The 23,885-nt window shown below is 37.7% G+C and overlaps 1 protein-coding gene across 2 annotated transcripts in view; it reads right to left on the bottom strand.

The window, feature by feature from the left end:
• LOC307125697 (carboxyl-terminal PDZ ligand of neuronal nitric oxide synthase protein) overlaps nt 1-23,885 on the bottom strand; it is a 60,084-nt gene that overhangs the window by 19,577 nt on the left and 16,622 nt on the right. For both annotated transcript variants that reach the window (XR_013816410.1, XM_079815762.1), the window contains exons 3-5: nt 2,810-2,902; nt 2,592-2,650; nt 2,387-2,495 (exon numbers count right to left, since the gene is read on the bottom strand). Coding sequence is in view for 1 of the 2 variants with exons in the window: in XM_079815762.1 (XP_079671888.1) it covers nt 2,387-2,495; nt 2,592-2,650; nt 2,810-2,902 (261 nt within the window). In the remaining variant the exon portion in view is untranslated. The remainder of the gene's footprint in view (nt 1-2,386; nt 2,496-2,591; nt 2,651-2,809; nt 2,903-23,885) is intronic.

Genomic DNA, 23,885 nt, shown 5'->3' with positions numbered 1-23,885 from the left:
GAGAACATTATATGTACAAGATACAAGATATATACAGGATATATATATATATATATATATATATATATATATATATATATATATATATATATATATATATATATATATATATATATATATATATATATATATATATATATATATATATATATATATATATATATTAGTGCTGGGCATCGATTAAAAAAAATTAACTAATTAATCGCACTTTTTTCTGTAATTAATCGTGATTAAAGCTACACTGTGTAACTTTTTTAGTCTATTCTTAGCTAAAAACACTTAGTTCTTTCAAAAATATATGTGCTCATTAATGTATATTTACTTCTTTCAAGTAATAAAGTATTCTCGTAAGTTTATAATATGCCATTGAAAATACATAAGGTAATGGGATCTAACGGTGGTCGCCATGTTGCCCCTCCATCTTGAAAGTACATTAGCCAAAGAGGGACATACCCGTAAATTCAAGCTTCGCCTTTGGCGTTTTAACCGGTTTTAACACTGTGCGCGTCAACTTGTTCAGACTTGTCTGGTGCATGCGCAGAGAGTTTTCATCTCAGCAGCTCCAGTAACAGAGTTATACAGAGTTTTCCTGGCTTGTTTATTCCTCAAAAGTCTGTTTTTCCTTGTGTGGTATTTCTGTGCGTTAATAACTCCGTAAGTAATAATAGTTATTGTCATTGTGGATGTGTTTCAGAGTGTGTCATCATGTAATTCAGTTGATGTTACCTCAGAAGTATTTTTGTGTCAACATACAATAGCGTAATGCTCACCTATATTTGAATAGTCATTCAGTTATTAACAATGTTTATTCGTTTATAGAAAATATTTGCTTGTAATGTATGTTGATGGAAATATGTATCAGGTCTGATCGGCATATTAACACTTGTTATACAGAGCTAAACCTGCGCACACACTTTTGTAACCGGACACCGCTTGTTAGCAGCGGCAGCTCCGCTCCTTTTAATGCAGCTGCATTTAGCGCCTATATGTGGTACAATAAGCTCTGGTTTACGGTTACATTATACAAATGTAACTTATAAGTATAGTTATACAGTTCTTAACTTTGTATATTCTGTCATGTCATTATCATGTATATTTACCATCCTAATTTGTTCTCTCACAGAAACCACATTTATGTACATATCCATGCAAACCTGTTTATGCCTTGCAATTGGATGACTGAATAAACATTACTATCATCAAAGTTCACTCTGGATTAGCTGCAGTTCTTTCTAGCCGAATAATTAGGCCAGTTGAGTTCCAACCATCCCACTGCGCACAGAATATCCCACAGGCACCGTGTCGAATGTGGACGAGGTCGAACTGGAAGCCATGTTAATCTTGGACTAAATCGGCCACCGTAGGAGTTAAAACGAAATCGGAATTGAACAGAACAGAAACTAAAATTCACTGGATGGTCATATACAAGTTCACCACTAGATGGGGGAAAATATCACACAGTGTAGCTTTAAGTTCATTTAAGACGTTATTTAACTAATTTAAGACTCCTAACATGAGAATACTCAAAATTCTCTGTGTTATTGTTTGTTCAAGAGCAGAAGAGAACTCGATGTGAGCAGGAAACTGACGCGAGTCTATCTATCCGTCGAATGTGTGTGTGTGTCCCTTGATTAGCTGACATGAGACGCATCCACACAGACAGGACACTGACACACACACACACACACACAGACAGACAGACAGGACATTGGCATACAGCGCGCTCTCTTGTGTCTTGTCGCGCTTGGAAGCATTTACATGAATAAGAGCGTGATGATCATGTAACGCTAAGCAAAAATGGATATAAAAACGGACGCTGCGATATTTGCGTTAAATATTTTTAATGCGTTAAGCTGAAAAAATTAATCGCACGCGTTAACGCGTTAATTTGCCCAGCCCTAATATATATATATATATATATATATATATATATATATATATATATATATATATATATATATATATATATATTACTACAATACAATGACTGAACATATTTATAAAAATGTATATATATATATTTTTTCCCCTTAATATTTTGGTCTCTGTATTGCAGGATAGCTTTTTTGACATGTTGTTCTTGATTTTATCATATAAAATCCTTTTTTTGTGCTTTGTATTATTGTTCATACTGTCATTCTAGGGTATGTGCTACTTCAGTTCTATTAAACAAGCAAAGGGCAACACATAAGAGGAAGGCAGAAACAACAGAGACAAACAGGTGAAGAATATCATGTTTAACGCCCTCGCTCAAGGACAAGACGTACTGAAAAAAAAAATGGCATGCATGATATTAATCCTTGGCCTGGGCAGAGAAAAAGAGACAGAGAAAGAGAGTAACAGAAGACCATTTCTTTTCCTTCTAGGTGAAAGGAGACTGCTCTACCTTCTTTTTGGACTTGAACACATTGCATCTAAACGAGTTGCTGGATCCATCACGAGCAATGTAGCTGAAAATCTTCAGATCCTGAGAATCATGGGATACATAGAAGATCCTTAGAGGAAAAAGAGGAGCAAAAAAATAAAACATAGGCTAAACATTAATACACAAGGTCGAAATACAATTTATCCTGTTACATTTTCTGTCTCACCTGTATATGGGGTCGTGCATAACCAGCATCTTGCTCTCATCCCATGTCCACTCTTTCCTCTATAGGTCAAAACAAGAAAAATATCAGGGACTTTTGCTTTTCCAGATGCTCATTGTGCATGCGGACAAACATATAAGCTCCTAATTTCTAGGACTGTAATTCTGATTTCACATAAGGTCGATGTGTGGTGTCAGAGGTGTAAGGCTAGTGACACATGCCTTGGGTTTCTTGCGCAGCACCACTTTGACCCCGTCTACAGAGACCCCTATGCTCACTTTCTTCTTCTTCACGCTCTTTGCCTTGAACTCGTACTGCAAGGGGGAAAAAAACAGTGATTTACATGCATAGAGAGACTTTTTCAAAGATCAATCACAGGACCATAACACCTTTTCTAATGTTTTCCATTTAAAAAAAATTGCACCAAACATCCATTTTTCACACTTTAAGATGCAGACTGAAGACCTGGGACCAATTTTAAATCAGTTATTTCTCATTAGCACATAAACTGATTAAATTATGAACATAGAGGAATCAACAATCAGTCCTGCCATGAGAGCCTAATTAAAATTACATTATAATGAAGTATTTATCATAAACAACACATTTTTTAAGAGCAGAAATTGATGTAGGCGACTGGATTCATTTGGAGTCCTTAGTGAATAACAGTTAAAAGTGAATAAAATGTCTTTAAAATAAATAGATAGATAAATAAATAATTTTTAAATGTAGTGCATGTCAAGTTTCCTACCTTGACCTTTACTAGCATGTGACTCGCTCTTTGTTACTAACTCATACATTTTATAATACCCTTCATAATTTATATTTACATTTTGCTTTGTATGTACTGTATGTTTCCAGAAAGCACTACAATGGGCTTTGTGAAAAAATACATTCAAGATAACAGAAAATTAAGAGAAACGCATATACTTGTGTGTGCTTTGTATGTTTTGTTTATTAGAGCATCAATTTTTTAAGAGTGTTGCTGCCTATTCGTTGCTGTGTTTCAAATGAGTCTAAATTTATGAGGTTCCATAGATCATATGTATACTAGGGTTTGGAACAGAGCTCATACCCTTTCGAAATCTTTACTGTCATCATCCAGGCCTACAGGGTTTTAAAAAGGAAATAAAGCCCATTATTCCATATCTGTCAGTCATGTTTGACGTTATGTCGAAGCGCATTCAGCAGTATTTTGCCTTCAAGATCAGTGCAGAGTTAAGTGCAGGGATTCCCCCCTGGGTGCTTCGGCGCAAAATAACAGATTTCCCTAAAAGAGCAAGCACGGGCAGCAAGGATTTTTTTTAAGATGTCTTTCCGTCCGTGTGGTCCTGGACGCGGTCATTTCCTCTTCTCATCTGACGACCACAATCGCTGTCTCACAAGTCTGGTCTGCAAGCATGCTGAGATGGCGTTCGTGGATAGTTCATGCTCTCAGTCAAGCTTAAGATACTGTATCTAAAGACAGTGCTCCTGACTGCGCTCACTTCCATCAAGGGGGTGGGGGACTTGCAGGGATTTTCGTGCCATGAGTTTGGGCTGGATACGTTCCCCAAAGTTCACCTTGCATTGCTGTGTCCCGTTCACGCCCTGTGTGTTTACGTGGACCACATACAGCGCTTCAGATGCTCTGAGCAGCTCTTTGTCTGCTTTGGAGGTCAGCAGAAGAGAAAGGCTGTCTCCAAACAGAGGTTTGCCCACTGGATAGTGGATGCCATCGCCTTGGCATACCAGTCCCAAGGCTTGCCCTGCCCCCTTGGAGTGAGGGCTCACTCCACTCGAAGGGTTGCCTCCTCCTGGGAATTGGTGCACGGGGCCTCTTTTGCAGACATCATGGCTGAAAAAATGGGTGAAAAAATGGGAATAGAGAGCCGAAGCACTCTTCCCGTGAAGTAACATACAAAAGGAACAGCGGCTACGACCGTCTCCATAGTAAGACTTGTACCTTCCATCCCGAATTGCCAAAAGGGCACGCTACAGATTGCCAGCATCTGCATCGCCAACACGTAACACAGTTCAGTGGCTGTGGTGCTGAAATGACTGCTGAATGGCCGGGATCCCTGTCTAGGCATATACCTAAATGAGTGGATGCTTGCAGCCATCTTATATACCCGTACGGGGAGTTGCTTGCATGCAAATTCCATTGGCCGCTTTTCTACAACTCATAGGTGATTGGGGCTCCCAAGTAAGACCCCATTTTTAAGTCTTCAACATAACATCTCTGTTCCCTCCATCAGGGAATGAGGGTTACATCATTAACCAAGACGTTCTTCTGAAAGGTTGGGATGAAGACTTAGTGATTACTTTTTCAAAAACGAATTCTTGCAACTTGGCATGAAATGATTCCTAGAATTATGTCTAAATTATTCATTATATCCCTCGCACATTTTAGTCTTTGGGTTATTTAAAACTTGTTGAGGTGGAGATGAATCATTACTGCTGAAAGACATAGTATTTATTATTGAGGTCTAGTCCTGGACTGAACCGAGAGAGCTACACTCATTTGCAGAAACATTACGCTGATCTGTCCATCTCTTGTAGGCTAGAGGAAAACAAGGAACGACGGGGGAAGCATAAAGACTCTATGAGATGTACTACAGAAAAAGGACATGACAGGTCTGTCCACGTGTGCAGATTACAAACCTTTAGTCTTGCTGAAGAGCTTGAGTGTGTTGAAGTAGCTAAAACTTTAAACTACTTGTCAGGGTTAATCAGCATCTATATTAGAACCAGAAGAGATGTTTATTTTCGCTTAGGCCACTCGCGTTAAATTACTCATCTATTTGTAAGTCACTTTGGACTATAGCATCTGTTCAATGAGGAAATAGACATTTTTATTACAGCAATACATTTAGCCCTAAATTCATTCAAACATATATATAGTAGTAGATAATTTCCGCCTTTTGTTTTTGTACTTTAAAAATGTTATTCAGATGGTACTCAACTAGAATATGTTGTTTTGGCGCAGTGGTTGCCGCTGCCTTTTCTGTGGCAACATGCATTTGTGGCTTTGTACTTTTAAGTGGCGCTTGCTGATGGGCTAGATTTGACAGTGCAGTCGGCAGAAAATTCAAGAAAAAAAAAACATTATAGTTAACCCTCTGGAGTCTGAGGTGTTTTTAGGCCTCTGGGATGTTTTGACATGCCCTGACATTTGTGCTACTTATGAAAGTTTAATGGCTAAAGTCTGAATACACTATGGTCAGTACAAAATGTGCTACAATAATATGCTACTTTATGCATGGTTTGTAAAAATAAAACATGAATTCAAAGGATAATTTATTACATTCAAATTATACGTAGGCATTTTTTCAATTTAGAATGAATTCAAGGAGCACAGTAAATGTGAATGTACCTTAAGAAATTGTATTCAAATCTGTAAATCTCCCATCGACTAACATTGACTTAACATGTGCACCAATAATGTGATCATTTTCAATAATCAGAGTAAGGACTTAAAGGCACAATATGTAAGATTTTAGGATTAAAATATCCAAAAACCACTAGACCGATGTTATATATTTTGTTGACTTGTGTACTTACATGATCCTAAATGTTTCTAAGAATGTTTAAATCCAGAGAAATAAGCAATATTAACCAGGACACGGACCTTTTCCATGCGTTGCCTATCAATGACACATTACCGTCAATTAAAAAAAGAAGAAGTTATTTTGTAGAAACCATGGAAACACCAAATACACTTTAAAGGTCCCATGGCATGAAATTTTAATTTTATGAGGTTTTTCAACATTAATATGAGTTCCCCTAGCCTGAATATTGTCCCCAAGTGGATAGAAATGTTGATCAGTGTAAACCCGAGTTCTGGCTGTCTTTCTCTGCCTTTGAGAAAATGACAGGCCAGACTAGCCAATCCTGAAGTCTCCTGGTTTGACGTCCAAGCAGGAACGGTTACCTCCCTTTCCTCCGCCCAGAGAATCTGGCACGCCCATGCAAGCGCTCGAGAGATCATGGGTTGTGAACGAGTGAACGCTGGCAGTTTCTCAGTGTTTGGATGTACAAATGAAAACAGAAGTCTTTTTTCAGTTCCTTCTGATCTGTGATCAGTGATTTCTTATGTGTAGCTAATTATTTATTATTCGTGCACACGCTGCGGCTTCTCTCTCTCCCGACAGAACAGTGTTTTCGTGTTTTCTATCTTGTGAGTCAGTGTTTTTGTACGTCCTTGTCGCGTCTATCTGTTCTACAATGTGCATACAGTCGTTTCTGCTCAACATCAGCAGAGTAACATCTTTAGAGATAAACCTTACACACGCCGAGGCTCGGGCTGACCGGTCGGCCTTCAACATCCCCGACCCCCAGTACTGCATCTGGCTCACAGCGGAGGCACCAAACGCGGCGCGAGATTAAGCAGAAGGGGGGTAAGCGTGAGGGTATCTGGGCTAGGCTAGCCAGCTATTCCCACAATAAACTGGATTACATTCGATTACTGCTGTTGTGTCTTTGTTTGCGCTGTGTACTCAATGCGCGTCACTGACGCTTTCCATATGATAGGAACATATCTAAAAATAATGGTATTATCAACACTTACTCATAACTCGTTCATCTCGACAGCTGTAATGGTACTTTGCATGTGTTACAAAGTTGGTAATAATGATGAAGACAGACTCGGCGTGACTGGGACTCGTGTTTATTCAGAACTCTCAAATACAAACACAATAAACTCGCGCTGACTGACAGCGCTCTCATAACTCAGTAGTTACTATAAATAACTTTGTTAGCAATCGCTGAGCTCAGTCTCTGGTACATTAGTGATGTCTGGTTCGCGAACAATCTTTCTTTTGAACCGGTTCTTTTTAGTGAACCGAATCAGTTCACCAAATCGGACTGAATCGTTCTAAACGGTTCACGTCTCCAGTCAGCGCTGATCCATAATTTACTAAAGTTACTAACTTTCTGACATGAGTGACAGCCCCTCCGACTAGAAATAGACTAATAACCTGAAGTATATGCTGTAACTAAAACAGTTCACTGAACTGAGACTGACAGAACCGATGTGAAGTGAACTCCGGACCATCCGTCTCTCTGGCAGCAGCTCGTGCCTGCTCGTGCCTCACAGACCTCGTTAAACCACGCCCCCTTCGCTCATATCAAATGCAAAGATGTCAGCCAATCACAACAGTGGGCGTTTTTACTGAAGTCTCACAGCAGACACGCCTCTTGTAACAGGGCCTTCAGCCACAGGGCAAACAGCAGTATAGAAAAAATGCCTTTTATTTCTAAATTATGACATTTTATGATGTAAAAATACAATATAAGTACACCTCAGGAAACATTATAAAATAATAGAAAAATGCCATGCCATGGGACCTTTAATATATTATGCGTTTTATTAGACCAGTAAGCAAATGTTTGGATACATTCATTGACAGAAAACTGATCATTGTTATATAGCTCAACACAGTTAGTCTTATTGTTTAAATCTCGTTTTCTTGATTTACCACAAGTACCATGTTTTACCATGCCTAATATTGATCTAGCTTACTGCAGTGTGCAACAAGTGTCTCATAGTAGCCGCCGAGCAAACGCACAGAGTAGCATTATAACTAGGGGTGCACCGATCCGACTTTTTCAGTCCCGATACCGATACCGATGCCTGGGCTTTGTGTATCTGTCGATACCCGATACCGATCCGATACTATTGTTGAATTAATAATAAACTGTATATCTTCCACCTTATACCTTCCTTGAAGAGACTAAGGCACCAGACTTTACTAACTAAAAATAACTAAGACAAAATAACAGATGTATGTAAAGTGTTGAATTCTTATTTATTTAAAAAACAATTGTGCATTCAAATCTAAAATAGAATGTAATCAAACTTCTTTAAATAAATAAAATGTAGCAGTGGAAACAAAAAACAGTGTATTGGTCAAACATACAATAGTAATCTGACAGTTACCAAACATTTTTTACACTACAGATAATTGTTTTGGTATATAATCATATCAATATTAAAAAGTAGCATTCCAAATTAACAAATAGTCTTAATTTTCTGCCATATGCAATTTAATAAAAATGATCAGCTAGCTAATAACAACTTTGTTCTGGTTTCACCTCACTCCTGTCTAAATGATTGTAGGCTAGGCCTATTTATTTTACTACACATTGTCAACAGAAATAAGCTGAAATAGGCTACTGTTGATAATTAAAAATAATTCTTACTACCCACTCTTGCTTAATTGGGTAAGCACACTTGTGTTCTCATTTTAGATGCGTTCTGAGTAAATTAATAAACTGATTCATGAGTTCAGTGTTGGACAGATCAGTTGTTCTAATCTAACCAGTCGTTAAAATGATTCGGTTCAAATGAGTCATTAGGTCGCGAATCGGACATTAGCAGACGCGTTGTGTGCGAATCCCGTCTGTTAGAACATCGCGAAAGATGTCAACACACAGAAAACACTTCATAACTGAATATGATTTGTCTCCCGTTTATTGAAAGTATGCTTTATGTCAGCTGGTCAGAGAAGAGTCAACATTTTTTGAGCGCAATGCACACCCAGCGGTAATTCAAGGACAAAATTGTCCGAATGTGTCACGTGCAACATGGTTTCGGTCTTCCGACCTTTAGATTTGGAATTGGATTAATATGTGAAATATGAGAGAGCTAACGCTGATTATTTTGAAGACCCAGAGAGCGCGCGCGGGGGAGGAACTCTCTGGTCGGTCTCTCTGTCAATCAGTCACAAGCGCAGCATCTATTCCACATACAATAACTCGTCAAATTAGGCTTTGGCGGCCATCAAAAAATGTTCAATGCAGGAAAGACCCTGACTTTGCAGTAATACCACCTCCCCTCGAAACATTTAAGTTACTTTGCAGACATTGCAAACAGCCGACGAACTAGTTGGCGTGGCAAGCGTGAAATATCTCCTCCACACCGACTCTCTGGCTCGCTACATGTTGCTTCTAGCATGCGACACACACGTGAAGCTGACGAATGACGTAGGTTCTGCTGCGACGGAAAAAAAACACCTGGATCGGCTTGTGGATCTGTTCATTTTTCCGATCCCCGATCCAGCTATTTTGTCAGTATCGCGGCCGATATCCGATCCTAATATCGGATCGGTGCACCCCTAATTATAACATAATGCTTTCCGTTCCAACCGCTTTACAACAGTAACGTTTAATAAAGCTTTAATACATTAGCTCATCCATGGATATGAAGCTCTGTCGGATTCTTTTGAGGTGAAGACAACAACTCCCATGATCCCAAGAAATCAAGCTACGCCTTTGTTTTAAATAAGCGACCTCTAGCGGTGAAAATTACATATTGTGCCTTTCATAGCAGTAAAATGTTTACATGACACAAGCAAAACTCTTTACTCCCATTTACATGCAATTTTCATTATTTAATTTATTCACTAAGAATTGTGGTTATTTTTTACCACCATTATTCATCCCCATATGCACAGAATAAAGGATGAACTCACATGCAGTAGGTGTGTTACTGGCCTCTGTTTTAAAGGGGACATGAAATCAAACTTGGCTTGATCTTGTGACATACAAGCCCACAGGTGTTCAGTTGCTTAACGGCTGACACTTGCCTGCATTAGATGCGAGCGTTGCATCAAATTAAGCAAATAGAACTTGAATAATCACTGACGCTGTCTAAATTGTATACAGTTTACAGATGCCTGTTCACTTTCTGATGTATCCACGTGATTAAGGAGGACAAATGCAAGTGTAAATGGAAGCGTACCTGTTTAAACAGCTCATTTGCTCATTTTTGTAGAGATTTCAGAAGGATACCAGAATCAGGATGGTTTGTTTTTAATGGCGTCATGGATTGAGTTGGAGGGTTATATGTTTGTTCGGAGAATTTGACAGCAGATTGTTTGTAAATGAGGCACAGTGTAATGGAGAGTTCGCAAAAAAGCGTTTGATGACAGATGAAGCAGTCAGCTGTATTGGATCTGACATCAGCTGCATCACAAACTGTAAGTAAATGATTTCATAATGCTTGTGTAAATGACGGTTTTATATGGATAATGTTTTCAAAACACTTACTGCAATATCATACTCAATAATGAATGGGCGTTGATACTGTTTCCTATGCAATGAAGTTAGCCAATTCTAACAGTGTCCGTTTACTGACCAGCCTTAAAGGAGCCGCCCCTCAAAAACAGATCATTTCAGACAGAGGGTCAGAAATGGTTTACAATTCTGCGCATGACAATGCCATCTGTGTACGTCACATGCGCACTTTAGTCAGAGTGGAACAGATGTGATTAAAGTATTTACATGCCTTTTTACTGCAATTAAAATTGGCATACAACATTTTTTACTACGATTATGAATTAATCAAACCAATTTGATTTGCTGAAGATGAATTGCTGTATTGCCTAGGGTGGATGTAAACAGAGTCAGTGTTAAAACCACTTATGATTGGCCTTACATTTGCATACTAAATTGTGATTGGTCTTGTCTTTATTTATTCATATTTAATGGGGCATAACTAGACAAAGTTTCAAATATGAGCTTATCTAGGCTAAATACTATTCTTTTGCTGCCTTGCAGTTGATATTTCTGCACATAAACGGAAGTCACAACATAATGTCCCAAAGATAATGGGGACATTTCTTATAAGCTTAACCAGTTAATAACATGTGGCAAGTTAAGATTTTTTTATTTTTATTTTATATTAATAATTGAACTATAGGAAAACATAAGGTACAGTATAAGACTACACTACAGCTTTCTAAAGATTCACTACTGCGGCCAGAATTTCAAGAGCATTGAAATGAATGCCCTCTGACCAGAGATGCACACTGCTTGGTAGGCATGCAGCCATTTAGGACCAAGGACAGCTCAAGACCAAACAAAAAGGAAAAAAGGTGGGAGTCATGAGACAAGCCATGGCCAGAAGTAAACACAGAATAAGGATACTTGTCAAATGCTCCACACCAATTGACCATTCAGCCTTCAGGGTTTCTCGTTCATATCACTCATCACATAACACATTACCAGAGTCAAAAAGAACAAATCAATAAATAAAAAATAGAATAAATGTAACATTAACACCATAACACTAAAACTTTGCTCTTTCTTTAGTCCTTTGATACCACTTTAACCTGTCAGGTCTTGAAACAGCTCCTGACTATGTGACGTGACTGTATAATTAGCAGTGGTTGTCAGTATCCAAAGGCCACACTAAATATTAATGCACCCTTCTCGAGAGTTTATGTGAGACAGAATGAATAGGAACGCTTGCCTCAAGATCTCAACAAGGAAGAATGTAGTTATCCCCAAAATCATTTATTTTATATTTTCCAAAATATAAATGTCTATTATTGTGACATTTGGTGAATGAAATACTACTGTGGCAATGCTGATTATCACATAAAGTGTATACTTGATACTGAACATTATTTTTTAAATTGTAGCATGTGAAGTATGCGATATACACACAATTATTTTAATACATATAGCTTTTTTAATCCAGTAAATACAACTATTTTGCATTTTATCCAGTTTTGTAAAGCATTAAAAGGTACACTGTGTAAATTTTAGCAGCATCTAGCGGTAAGGTTGCGAATTGCAAACACCCACCATTCACCCCTCCCTTTGGGAGCACATAGAGAAGTTACGGTGGCCGACACAGAACAAAGATGTCATTTGAGACAGCAGAGAGTAGCTAGCGCTCTGTAGAGCAGTTTGTCTGTTTAGGGCTACTGTAGAAACATGACGGCACAAAATAGTGACTTCACCCTAAGGGGACCCGCTGTGTATGTAGAGAAATGGCTCATTCTAAGGTAATAAAAACATGACGGTTTATTATGTAAGGTAAAACTTTATACACCACTGAAAACATGGTTATGTATATTGCAATTATGTTAATAGATCCTCATAAATATTTCATACTGCACCTTTAACAATCCAATTAATGAGCAAAGAAGAAGATTAAAGAAGAAGATATCATGTTCATTTGTAACTTTAAAAAAATAAAATGTCAAATCTGTCTGTAGTCCTGAAGAGTTGGATTGTGAGAAATTATTTGAATTATGGGCAATAATTTAGCATTTTTAGACATATTAAAATACAAGCCAATATAACACCCACTTAGATACATCTCTACTAATAGCCTAACACCTATGAGGAAATGGGAATTCGGCCATCGAACTAAAATGACTACTTTATTTTATAATTCACGTTTTGTGTCAGCTTTCCTGACAGGACAAAAGGAGTCTGCAAGAATTCAATTTTAATCTTTCTTATTGCTCAAGTGCAAAGTGCATTGAAATATTTAAGATATACTGCATAGCCGTTGTTCTCTGTGCATAAACATTTTAGTGAAAAGTTTAAAAGCCGCAGCTGAATTCAGCAGAAAAAAATATTAAAATAAAACTAAATAAATCCCCCCCAAAACAAGGGGGTCAGACTTCAAATTCAGGATTAAGAGCCAAATCCAGACATCTGCTATAATCCTGTCTTGTGTCTATGTCTAATTTACATTTTATTAAGAAGCATCTGCATAGTGCCCATAGTACTGGGCTTAACGTTGACATGGCTGCCATACTCAGCACTTAATGACATTCCTTACTTCTCTCTCTCTCTCTCTCTCTCTCTCTCTCTCTCTCTCTCTCTCTCTCTCTCTCTCTCTCTCTCTCTCTCTCTCTCTCTCTCTCTCTCTCTCTCTCTCTCTCTCGGCTTGCAAGAGTACAAGTGAGATCATCATTTATTTTTTATGACAGTCATCAAAAGCATTTATTCAGCAACTCAATACTCGAGAATCCAGTGAACTTGTATTACTAAAACTATGCTGGAAACAATTTTAAAGCAATTTCCATAAATATAGTACAAAAGGGGCTCTGAAAATAAAAATACTTTTTCTTTAATGCACGACAGACAAATATTTGAAATAACTTTTTTTTTATGTAAAGTGCACAGATTTAATGGTTTTATGCCATTACCCAACATTAGGGAAAATCTCAAATGCAGAATGATCATGAACCACAAAACCCTCAAATACAGCCTTTCAAGAACGTCTTTGGAAAGTCTGAATGCAATCTGGGTCACAATTCATACAATCACAATCAATTAAAGGTTGTATCGTAGCAACACTCAATTAAATGTTAGATTTTGGGGGTAGATTCTTTTCAACAGTTTTTCCCAAGTCCTTACAAAACCCTTAGTGTTACTAAATGAAACAACAAAGACAGCAGGAGAAAAACAGGAAGAAAAGCTTAAGCCTGTAAGGTTGCCTGTCAAAGTTCGCTTAGAACCCTAAAAAAAGATAAAGGGCATCTAAGTAATGTCAAACAATTATACAAATTACACAAATAAAAAGTGTAAAAAGGTCAAGTCTAACAGTATTCAGGTACAGAAATGGAATAATCAAACGTAAAATAAAACTGCATAGTCTTCACTGCATAAATTAAAAATAAATTAATCCTTGTTAAGGCTACAAAAGTTGTTCAGTCAAGATCAGTGAGTTTCTCTATGTCTTTTGTTGTTTGATTAACACTAAATGACACAGACGGCAGCAGGAATGTTAGGCTGCTGTCACTTTAGGCTGTTTATTGTTCTGGACCGCTCCCTGTAAAAAGGAGTGATGAGATAGTTAGCAGACTATCATCACTCAATGGCTGGTTGTCTAAGTGGTGTCCGCAAAATAACATAGGGTTCATAGACAATTGGAAAAGTTTTAGGGGAAGACCTGACCTGTTGAAGAAGGATGGCATCCATCCCTCCTGGGGGGGTTCCGCTCTTCTCTCTAGTAATTTGGCACATAGTCTTAGAGCTAACCATGACTCACTAGGGCCCAGGTCAGGAAGCAGACAAACTGGCTAAACCAACCGTCTGCTAGCTGTCTCATGTCACCGGAGTCAGATAAATCACAGCACATAGAGACTCTTTCACCTAGATATTATAATATAGAGACTGTGTCTGTTCCCCGAATTAGTAAATACAAAAAATTATCAAAACCATTCAACAGTAAAAATTTAATTGATGTCCAAGAAATATACAACAGATATAATACAGATGAACAATTGATAAAGCTTGGGTTGCTGAATATTCGATCCCTTTACCCAAAAGCACTTTTTGTTAATGATATCATTACAGATAATAATTTAGATGTGCTGTGTTTTGACAGAAACCTGGCTAAAACCTGATGACTACATTACTTTAAATGAGTCCACCCCCCAAGATTATTGTTATAAACATGAGCCGCGTCTGAAAGGTAAAGGGGGAGGGGTTGCTGTAATTTATAATAATATCTTCAGTATTACTCAGAAGTCTAGTTTCAAATATAATTCCTTCGAAGTTTTGGTGCTTTATGTAACGTTACGTAGTGTACATGATAAAACCCGTTTAACATTTGTGTTAGCTACTGTATACAGGCCACCAGGGCACAATACAGACATTATCAAAGAATTTGCTGATTTTCTATCAGAGTTAGTACTGGCCGTAGATAAATTACTAATTGTTGGTGATTTTAATATCCATGTAGACAACGAAAAAGATGCATTGGGATTAGCATTTAAAGACATTCTAAACTCCATTGGAGTTAGGCAACACGTGTCAGGACCCACTCATCGTCATAATCATACTTTAGACCTAATATTGTCACATGGAATAAATGTTGATACCGTTGAAATTCTGCAGCAGAGCGATGACATCTCAGATCATTACCTAGTATCATGTATACTTAATTTAGTTAAGGCTGCAAAGCCGTCCCCTCGCTTCAAAAATGGCAGGACAATGATTGACAAGGACAATCACTGCCGCCACTAAAGATTGCTTTTTAAATAATCTTCCTCATCAGTATCATCTCCTCAGCATCCCAGATAGCTTAGAAGAACTCGATGTTGCAACAGAAACTATTGACTCTCTCTTTTCCAGTACTTTAGACACAGTTGCTCCCCTGCGCTTAAAGACGATTAAAGAAAATAGTCCAATGCCGTGGTACAACGAGCACACTCGGGCCCTTAAAACAGCAGCCAGAAAAATGGAGCGCAGCTGGAAGAAAACAAAACTAGAGGTCTTTCGTAATTCGTGGAAAGAGCACATGATCGCATACAGAAAGGCCGTAAAAACTGCTAGATCTGCTTATTTCTCGACTCTCTTGGAAGAAAACAAACACAACCCTAGGTATTTATTCGATACGGTGGCTAAATCAACCAAAAATAAAGCTTCAACTTCTGATGTTTGTAAACAGCACAGCAGTAATGACTTTATGAACTTCTTTATATGTAAGATTGATAATATTAGGAAGAAACTTTTAACCATGCAGCCGTCTACTACAGTATCACATCAGACAGAGCATTGTAGTGTCACTGAGGAAAAATTACACTCATTCACTGCTATAGGAGAAGAAGAATTGGCTAAACTCGTTAAATCATCAAAATCAACAACATGTATGCTCAACCCTATACCGACTAGGCTATTAAAAGAGATGCTACCAGAGGTCATAGATCCTCTTCTTAATATCATTAATTCATCTTTGTCATTAGGATATGTACCGAAAACTTTTAATTTGGCTATTATTAAACCACTTATTAAAAAAACGCAACTTGATCCTACAGAATTAGTCAATTATAGACCAATCTCAAATCTACCCTTTCTGTCAAAAATACTTGAAAAGGCAGTGTCTTCACAATTATGTTCCTTTTTAGAAAGAAATGGTATCTGTGAGGAATTCCAGTCAGGATTTAGACCGGATCATAGCACTGAGACTGCTCTCATCAGAGTTACAAATGATTTACTCTTATCATCTGATCGTGGCTGTATCTCTCTATTAGTGTTACTCGATCTTAGCGCTGCATTTGATACTATCGACCACAAAATTATTTTGAATAGACTCGAAAATGATGTAGGTATTAGTGGAATTGCTTTGTCATGGTTTAAATCATACCTATGTGACCGTTATCAGTTTGTAGCAGTAAATGAAGAGATGTCAACGATCACAAGTTCAGTATGGAGTACCGCAGGGCTCAGTGCTAGGACCGCTGCTCTTCACCCTGTACATGCTACCACTGGGAGATATCATTAGGAAGCATGGCTTTAGTTTTCATTGTTATGCTGACGATACTCAGCTCTATATTTCTTCACGCCCTGAAGAAACTTACCAATTCACAAGATTAACGGAATGCATAGCTGATATAAAACATTGGATGACCAGTAATTTCCTGCAACTCAATTCAGAAAAAAATGAATTTTTAATTATTGGACAAAAAAGTAGTAACCTAGAATACTGTCTAACACTTGATGGCTGCTCTGTCAAGTCCTCGTCGTCAGTGAGGAACCTGGGTGTGCTCTTTGATACCAATCTTTCGTTTGAAAGCCACGTTTCTAGCATCTGTAAAACTGCATTCTACCATCTTAAAAATATATCTAAATTACGGCACATGCTCTCAATGCAAAATGCTGAACAGTTAGTTCATGCGTTCATGACCTCAAGGTTAGATTATTGTAATGCTCTACTGGGTGGTTGCCCTGCTCGCTTAATAAATAAACTCCAGCTGGTCCAAAACGCAGCAGCTCGAGTTCTTACTAGAACCAGGAAGTATGACCATATTAGCCCAGTTCTGTCAACATTGCACTGGCTGCCTATTAAACATCGCATACATTTTAAAATCTTGCTTATTACTTACAAAGCACTAAATGGTTTAGCTCCTCAATACTTGAGCAAGCTCTTAACACATGATACTCCATCACGTCTACTGCGGTCTCAAAATTCTGGCCAGTTGATAATACCGAGAATATCCAAATCAACTGCAGGCGGTCGATCCTTTTCCTATTTAGCACCTAAACTCTGGAACAGTCTTCCTAACATTGTACGGGAAGCAGACACACTCTGTCAGTTTAAATCTAGACTAAAAACTAGTGGTGGGCATCGATGAAAAAAAATTAACTAATTAATCGCACTTTTTTCTGTAATTAATCGCGATTAATCGCAAGTTTTTAATATTTTACGTTTTTAATATTTTGATATTGTAATAATTTCAGTTACTCTCCAAATTAATGTATAAACAATTTAAAAACAGCATATTTTAAATATGTGTTGTATTGTCATATTTTTATGAATGAAGGCCAGTATCACTGATACTAAAGTGTCTATGAAACATTAATGACGTTACATTACAGTATAACTGAAAGCTCCCAATTTCAACATTTATTAGGCTTTAAAAAAAACAACTTTTAATTTAAGTGAACTTAAAACAATCTTTACATAAACCCAAAATAATACATGTTATATTTACCCATGGCCTTCCCTGTTATACATATACAGAAATGTAATAGTTATCTTTCTTAACTGCATAAATAATAAATTAAATATAGATGAATCATCATTAAAGCTAAAATTTTCTCTGTTCCCGTTGTTCTTTGATGAACATTAATGACAGGCATCATCAGTGCTCCTGTCACTTTAAGAACAGCCGCGGATCTCACGTGCTGTCCCGCGCATCTCATTTCCTCACAACTCTTTAAGTTCATTTAAGACGTTATTTAACTAATTTAAGACTCCTAACATGAGAATACTCAAAATCCTCTGTGTTATTGTTTGTTCAAGAGCAAAAGAGAACTCGATGTGAGCAGGAAACTGACGCGAGTCTATCTATGCGTCGAGTGTGTGTGTGTGTGTGTGTGTGTGTGTGTGTGTGTTCTGATTAGCTGACATGAGACGCATCCACACAGACAGGACACTGACACACACACACACACACACACACAGGACATTGGCATACAGCGCGTTCGCTTGTGTCTTGTTACGCTTGGAAGCATTTACATGAATAAGAGCGTGATGATCATGTAACGCTAAGCAAAAATGGATATAAAAATGGACGCTGCGTTATTTGCGTTAAATATTTTAATTGCGTTAAGCTGAAAAAATTAATCGCCCGCGTTAACGCGTTAATTTGCCCAGCCCTACTAAAAACACATCTCTTTACTATGGCATACACATAAAACACTTTTTCAATTAAATGATTGGTAGGCTGCATTAACTAGGTCAGCAGGAACCGGGAACACTTCCCATAACACCTGATGTACTTGTTACATCATCGGAAGAATGGCATCTACGCTAATGATAGTCTCTCTGTTTTATCCCGAGGTTTACTGCAGTCAGCCGGATCCAGGCCGTATCCAGATCAGATGGTGGACCTGCGCCCAGACATGACCAGCGCGCAGGACCCTGAAGTGTCTGCAGAGACCGTGTCAATTAGACTCCCCTGAAATTGCATCGTCGACACGGCATCCTCAATAAACCCGTCTCCGGCGTGATGACTCCGATTGTTCGAATATTACAATTTAATAATACTTAAATCGATATGTCTTCCTCAATAAACCCGTCTCCGGCGTGTTGCCTCCGATCCTTCGAATATTCCAATCTATTATGACCTCTGACCTGTAAAGTTTCCAGAATAATAATCATACGCTGTTTGTTAATTGGCCAGAGGAGAACTGGCACCCCGACTGAGCCTGGTTTCTCCCAAGGTTTATTTTTCTCCATTAGGTCACCTGATGGGGTTTTGGTTTCCTTGCCACTGTTGCCTCTGGCTTGGCGTGCTCAGTTGGGGACACTACATTTTTCAAAATTTTTCAACTAAATATCGAAATAAATCTAATTATTAAACCAAAATAACCATATAAACTAAATTACTGCTCTAATTACTAATCTAAAGCCCACACTGTCACTGTATGATAATTGAAATGAACTGATTATATTTTTTCTCCAGAATGGCTATACGGCTGAATAAAATTATGCTGCATTATTTTCCTGTTTAAAGGGGTGGTAAAACACATTATTTTGAAGGCTTGATTGTGTTTGTGGGGTGCACTGTAACATGAGTTCATGCTTTGTTTTAAAAAAAAATTCATTATTTTTCATATATTTTACCTTTATTCTACACTGCTCTGTCCCTCCTTGTAAAACGGTCTGATGCTTTCCGGGTTGTATGAAGCCAGTCCCTCAAAAATACGCAATGGGCTCAGATTGGTTAGCTGGCCCAGTGTGTTCTGATTCGCTAACCGCAGTGCACGTTTATCGGAAACGCCACGCCCCTTACCTGGAGGCTGTGCTCTGGTCAGTATTAGAAACAATGGTGTCAAAACCATACCAATCTGAGCCCGAATCAGACCAAGAACATTTTAGTGAAGATGATCGAGCAGAACCTGTTCATTCCTCAAGAGTAAAGACTGCGGGTCTATAGTGATCGCTACTGAATGGCACTGTTACTTTTGTATTTTTAGAACGATTATAGCAAAATATCTGTCGCAAGAACTATTAACCCAAAACAAACACTAAACATTGGCTTTACTAGTAAGTTAGCCAAATCACACACCGAACCATGTTTAGCATGCCTGTAGATAAACAATACATAAAAGCTCTAATCAAAGAATAATTTACTCTAATGCCAAGTTTGCTGTTGAGATTTTAACGTTAGTGTTTGTAACGTTAGGTGTTCGTCGGATAACGTTAAGTATGAATGAGCATTTAACAGACTGGTTTGCAGAACAGTGTTGTCATCTGTTTACTTCCTTGCTACAACGTACAAAGTATTACAGGAAAACACATTGATGAAAAATAAATCAGACTTACAGGTTGTGGCCCGTAAACAGCTTCTGTTTGTAAATCCAGCTTTCAGGACAAGCCGTTGTGCATATCCTGTATTGAACTCGCGAAGTTTGTGGAAGTTTTCCTCCGTGAAATCTGCTGCGGTAGCCCCGCACGCGTCGTGCATGATTCACACTGGCCGTGTTTCTCTCATGCAGCTGCCGTTGTGCATATCCTGTATTGAACTCGCGAAGTTTGTGGAAGTTTTCCTCCGTGAGATGTGCAGCGGAAGCCCCGCGCGCGCCTGTTCCCCTCCATCTCAAACACACATGTGCATAACATGCTGTATGTTAAACGCTCTGCAACGCACCCCCGTCCCTATGAAGGCTGAACAAAGCAAGTTGCAATCCTGATGAAAATAACAGCGTTTCGTCTGTATTGCTGCAACAACCCTCCAGCCTATTAGTTCTCTTTCACATACTTTTGCGCTTGAATATGAATGGCTAAATAATCACTAGAATGCTTAAATTGACCAGACTTAAAAACCTACAAAATGATAAACTTTCATGATGCATCACCGGCTCGATCTGGTAAGTAAAAATTGCATCTGTCCCGAACACTGCAACTTTGTGGTTGTGTATTTTATTCATATTCATTTATAATTATTGTATTCTAGTGGCCAGGTGTTTTGTATCTTTAGAATCCAATTTTACTTTTAAAGAATAATAATAATGTTTTACTTTTAAAGAATAATAATAACGTTTTACTTTTAAAGCAGAGCTGAAGACTTTTCTATTCAGAAAGGCTTTTTTGTGTTGATTGTTTTTATTATTCTGTAGTTTACTTTTTAGTCATTTTCCCGTGTAGCACTTTGAGATTCTTCGGAATGAAAAGTGAGTTATAAATAAAATCTATTATTATTATTATTATTATTATTATTATTATTATTATAAATAAATAAATAATAATAAAACATTTATTATTATTATTATTACTACACCGTGGTACTGGAAATGGTATATTTATATTTAAGGTATTGTATCGAAAAGGTATTGTATGAAATTCCAGTATCGTGACAACATTACTCTGGATAAATGAAAATGTAAGCTGAATATAGTAAACAAATAAACAATCATATAACTGTTATCTGAAAATAGTAGCTGTTTATTGACAACATTGCTTGTTGGTAAAGGGAGAAAGACAATTGAATGAAAAGCAGAAGAAGCCACGATCGAGATCAGTTATCAAATAAATGCAGTACGTGTACATTTTCTGCAGTTATGCAACTGCTTACTTCACACACATTAAAAAAAGATGCATTAGTAATGTTGTCTGTTCTTTCTCTTAGGAATTTCACCTTTGGCACTAGGGATGCAAAAAACGACTTCCATTTGACGCTGCCATTGGAAACGACCTTGACCTGCATGGGATGCTGAGAGCGAGTTAGTTTCTCTGCTTGATTGGGATTTCCGCTTGACTTCAGACCAATGGGGAGTGTGTGTCATTCTGACAGTGTGTGCACTTGAGGAATTGAGCGAGAGAGAGAGAGAGAGAGAGAGCGACAGACAGGAGAGAGGAAACAGTGAAAAGACTTCCGAACTCATTGGGAGTGGGACGAGGGCCAATCAGTTGATGTTACACACCCCATGGGCGGTATTTAATAACCTTTACTGCGCTGGTGCACCAAAATGGCTTGAAATTTCATTTGGAGTTCCAAAATAGAGTGTGTATGTGAGAAACAAAGAGAGAGAGAGACAGAATCAGACAGAAATGGGTTTTCTCTGACAAGCTTTTGTCAACAAGTCAACTTTTATATGTGTTACATGCATACTCGTTTATGTAAACACTCACACATCTGTCATACTGTGTGAAACTGGCCAAAAATCATGCAGGGAAAACATCACTCGGTTTCAAGTTTGCGCAAACATGTGGAGTCATTAAATATTTATAGATAGATATCTGATATTTATATTCATAAGATAAGACGTCCTTTCAGAGAATATTGTTTCTTAAGATTAAAGTTTATTTTTCTTACCGAATTGGTAGACTAAATCTATGAGGTTTTTAATTAAAAATGTACCAGTTTTCCATATAGATAAATTTACTGGAAAACAGGAGACTTTTTTTTTACTCACCAATGTAAGTTGCTTTGATGTTGAGGTTCATATATGGGCATGTGCTTGACTGAGTAGATGAGAAGACGTGTGTACTGACAGGAACTCCCTGTGGTACCATATCACTAACAACAACCTCAGCCATTAGACCCAGCCCACAAAAAAAGTGTTCTAAAAACGTTTTGCCAACGTTTCCATTAGGTGAAGAGAAATTTACTTCTGAATGTTCTCAGAATGTTAAAAACCTCCAGTTTTTGATTTGGTTATGTTAACGTTAAGGGAACATTTCATCATTATGCAAACATTATGGGAACGCTACATTTAAATGTTCTCTGAATCATCTGAAACAAGTCGTTTGTAATGTTTAATTTGTAAAAAAAAAAAAAATTGACCAACTAAAATGGTTTAAGTAGAAGAGAATGTTCCCTGTTAGCTCGGGAGGTGAGTTCATGAGTGCAAGTGTGTATGTGTGACAGAAACAAAGAGAAAGAGATTGTTGACTTTTTTGATTGGGTCTACTGTGTAGATATCAGAATTGGGCTTTGAAAAATCCATAGTCAACAACTAGTTTCTTGTCAGCATTTCCGACCCATTAGTGAATGACCTGGACTGCATGTGTATAAACAGCACAGAAACAGGTTTGCGCAGTTAAAAATGACTTGCTTCATTCTGTTAAATGTAGTGTGGTGTTTGGACATGTGTCCACACAGAAGGACAACTAAAAAAAAACAGGGTCAAAGTATGAGGGCACCATCTGTCTGCATTTGTGCTTGAATAACAAAGTCAAACCTCAAGTGTTTATGTCATATGTCCATTGTGCAAAGATTAAACATAAAGGATTATGATTTTGTAGATTAAAAGCAAATATTTGTTAAATAACAAAGTCAAGCACATGTTATATACACTACTGTTCAAAAGTTTGCCATCAGCAAGAGATTTTTTGGAAAGAAATCAATACTTTTATTCAGCAGGGCTGCATTAAATAAATCAAAAGTGACAGGAAAGACATTAACAATGTAATATAAAATGTCTATTTTTAAATGAAAGCTAGAGTGTACAGCTTCGTAGAGGTAAGTAATAGCAAGTTATCTCTAAAGAAATAAAAAAATAAAAAAGATCCCATCCTCCTTTCAGAGCGCGATCCAAAGCCACGCCTCCTTTAAAAACATGAACGCGCCAAACCAGAGCAGACTCTGCAAAGCGCCACAAGAGACAGCATTAATGGAGGGTGGAGCGCAACGCTTTCAAATTACCTTGTCTCATTTAACGGTGAGACATCGTTACAGTACAAAAACATAACATTATTAATATAAAAAAACGTAAAACAACTTATTTACAGATATTCTTAGAATATTTAAATTGGCAGGGCTGTGCGATTAATCGTATTTTCGATTTCAATTTCGGCTTCCAACGATTATGAAAACAAGATAATCGAGGCAAAACGATTATTGTGCTGCTAACGCATTCCGTCCAGTGCACTTTCCTTTCCTTCACAGTGATGCGTTTTCGTTCCTCCCTGAGCCAAACTTAACAATACAAAACACCTGAATAAGTGAAATGTAAAATGCAGTCTACTGTTGCTTGATATTAAACAGTGTTATTAAAAGCGCATTAAGCCTCGAAAGGGATTCTGTTCCCTAGGCGACCTCTTGTGCACGTGCA

The sequence above is a fragment of the Gobio gobio genome (genome assembly GCF_949357685.1).
Source record: "Gobio gobio genome assembly, chromosome: 4".
Lineage (NCBI taxonomy): Eukaryota > Metazoa > Chordata > Actinopteri > Cypriniformes > Gobionidae > Gobio > Gobio gobio.
This window is presented reverse-complemented; position numbering and strand designations above follow the sequence as displayed.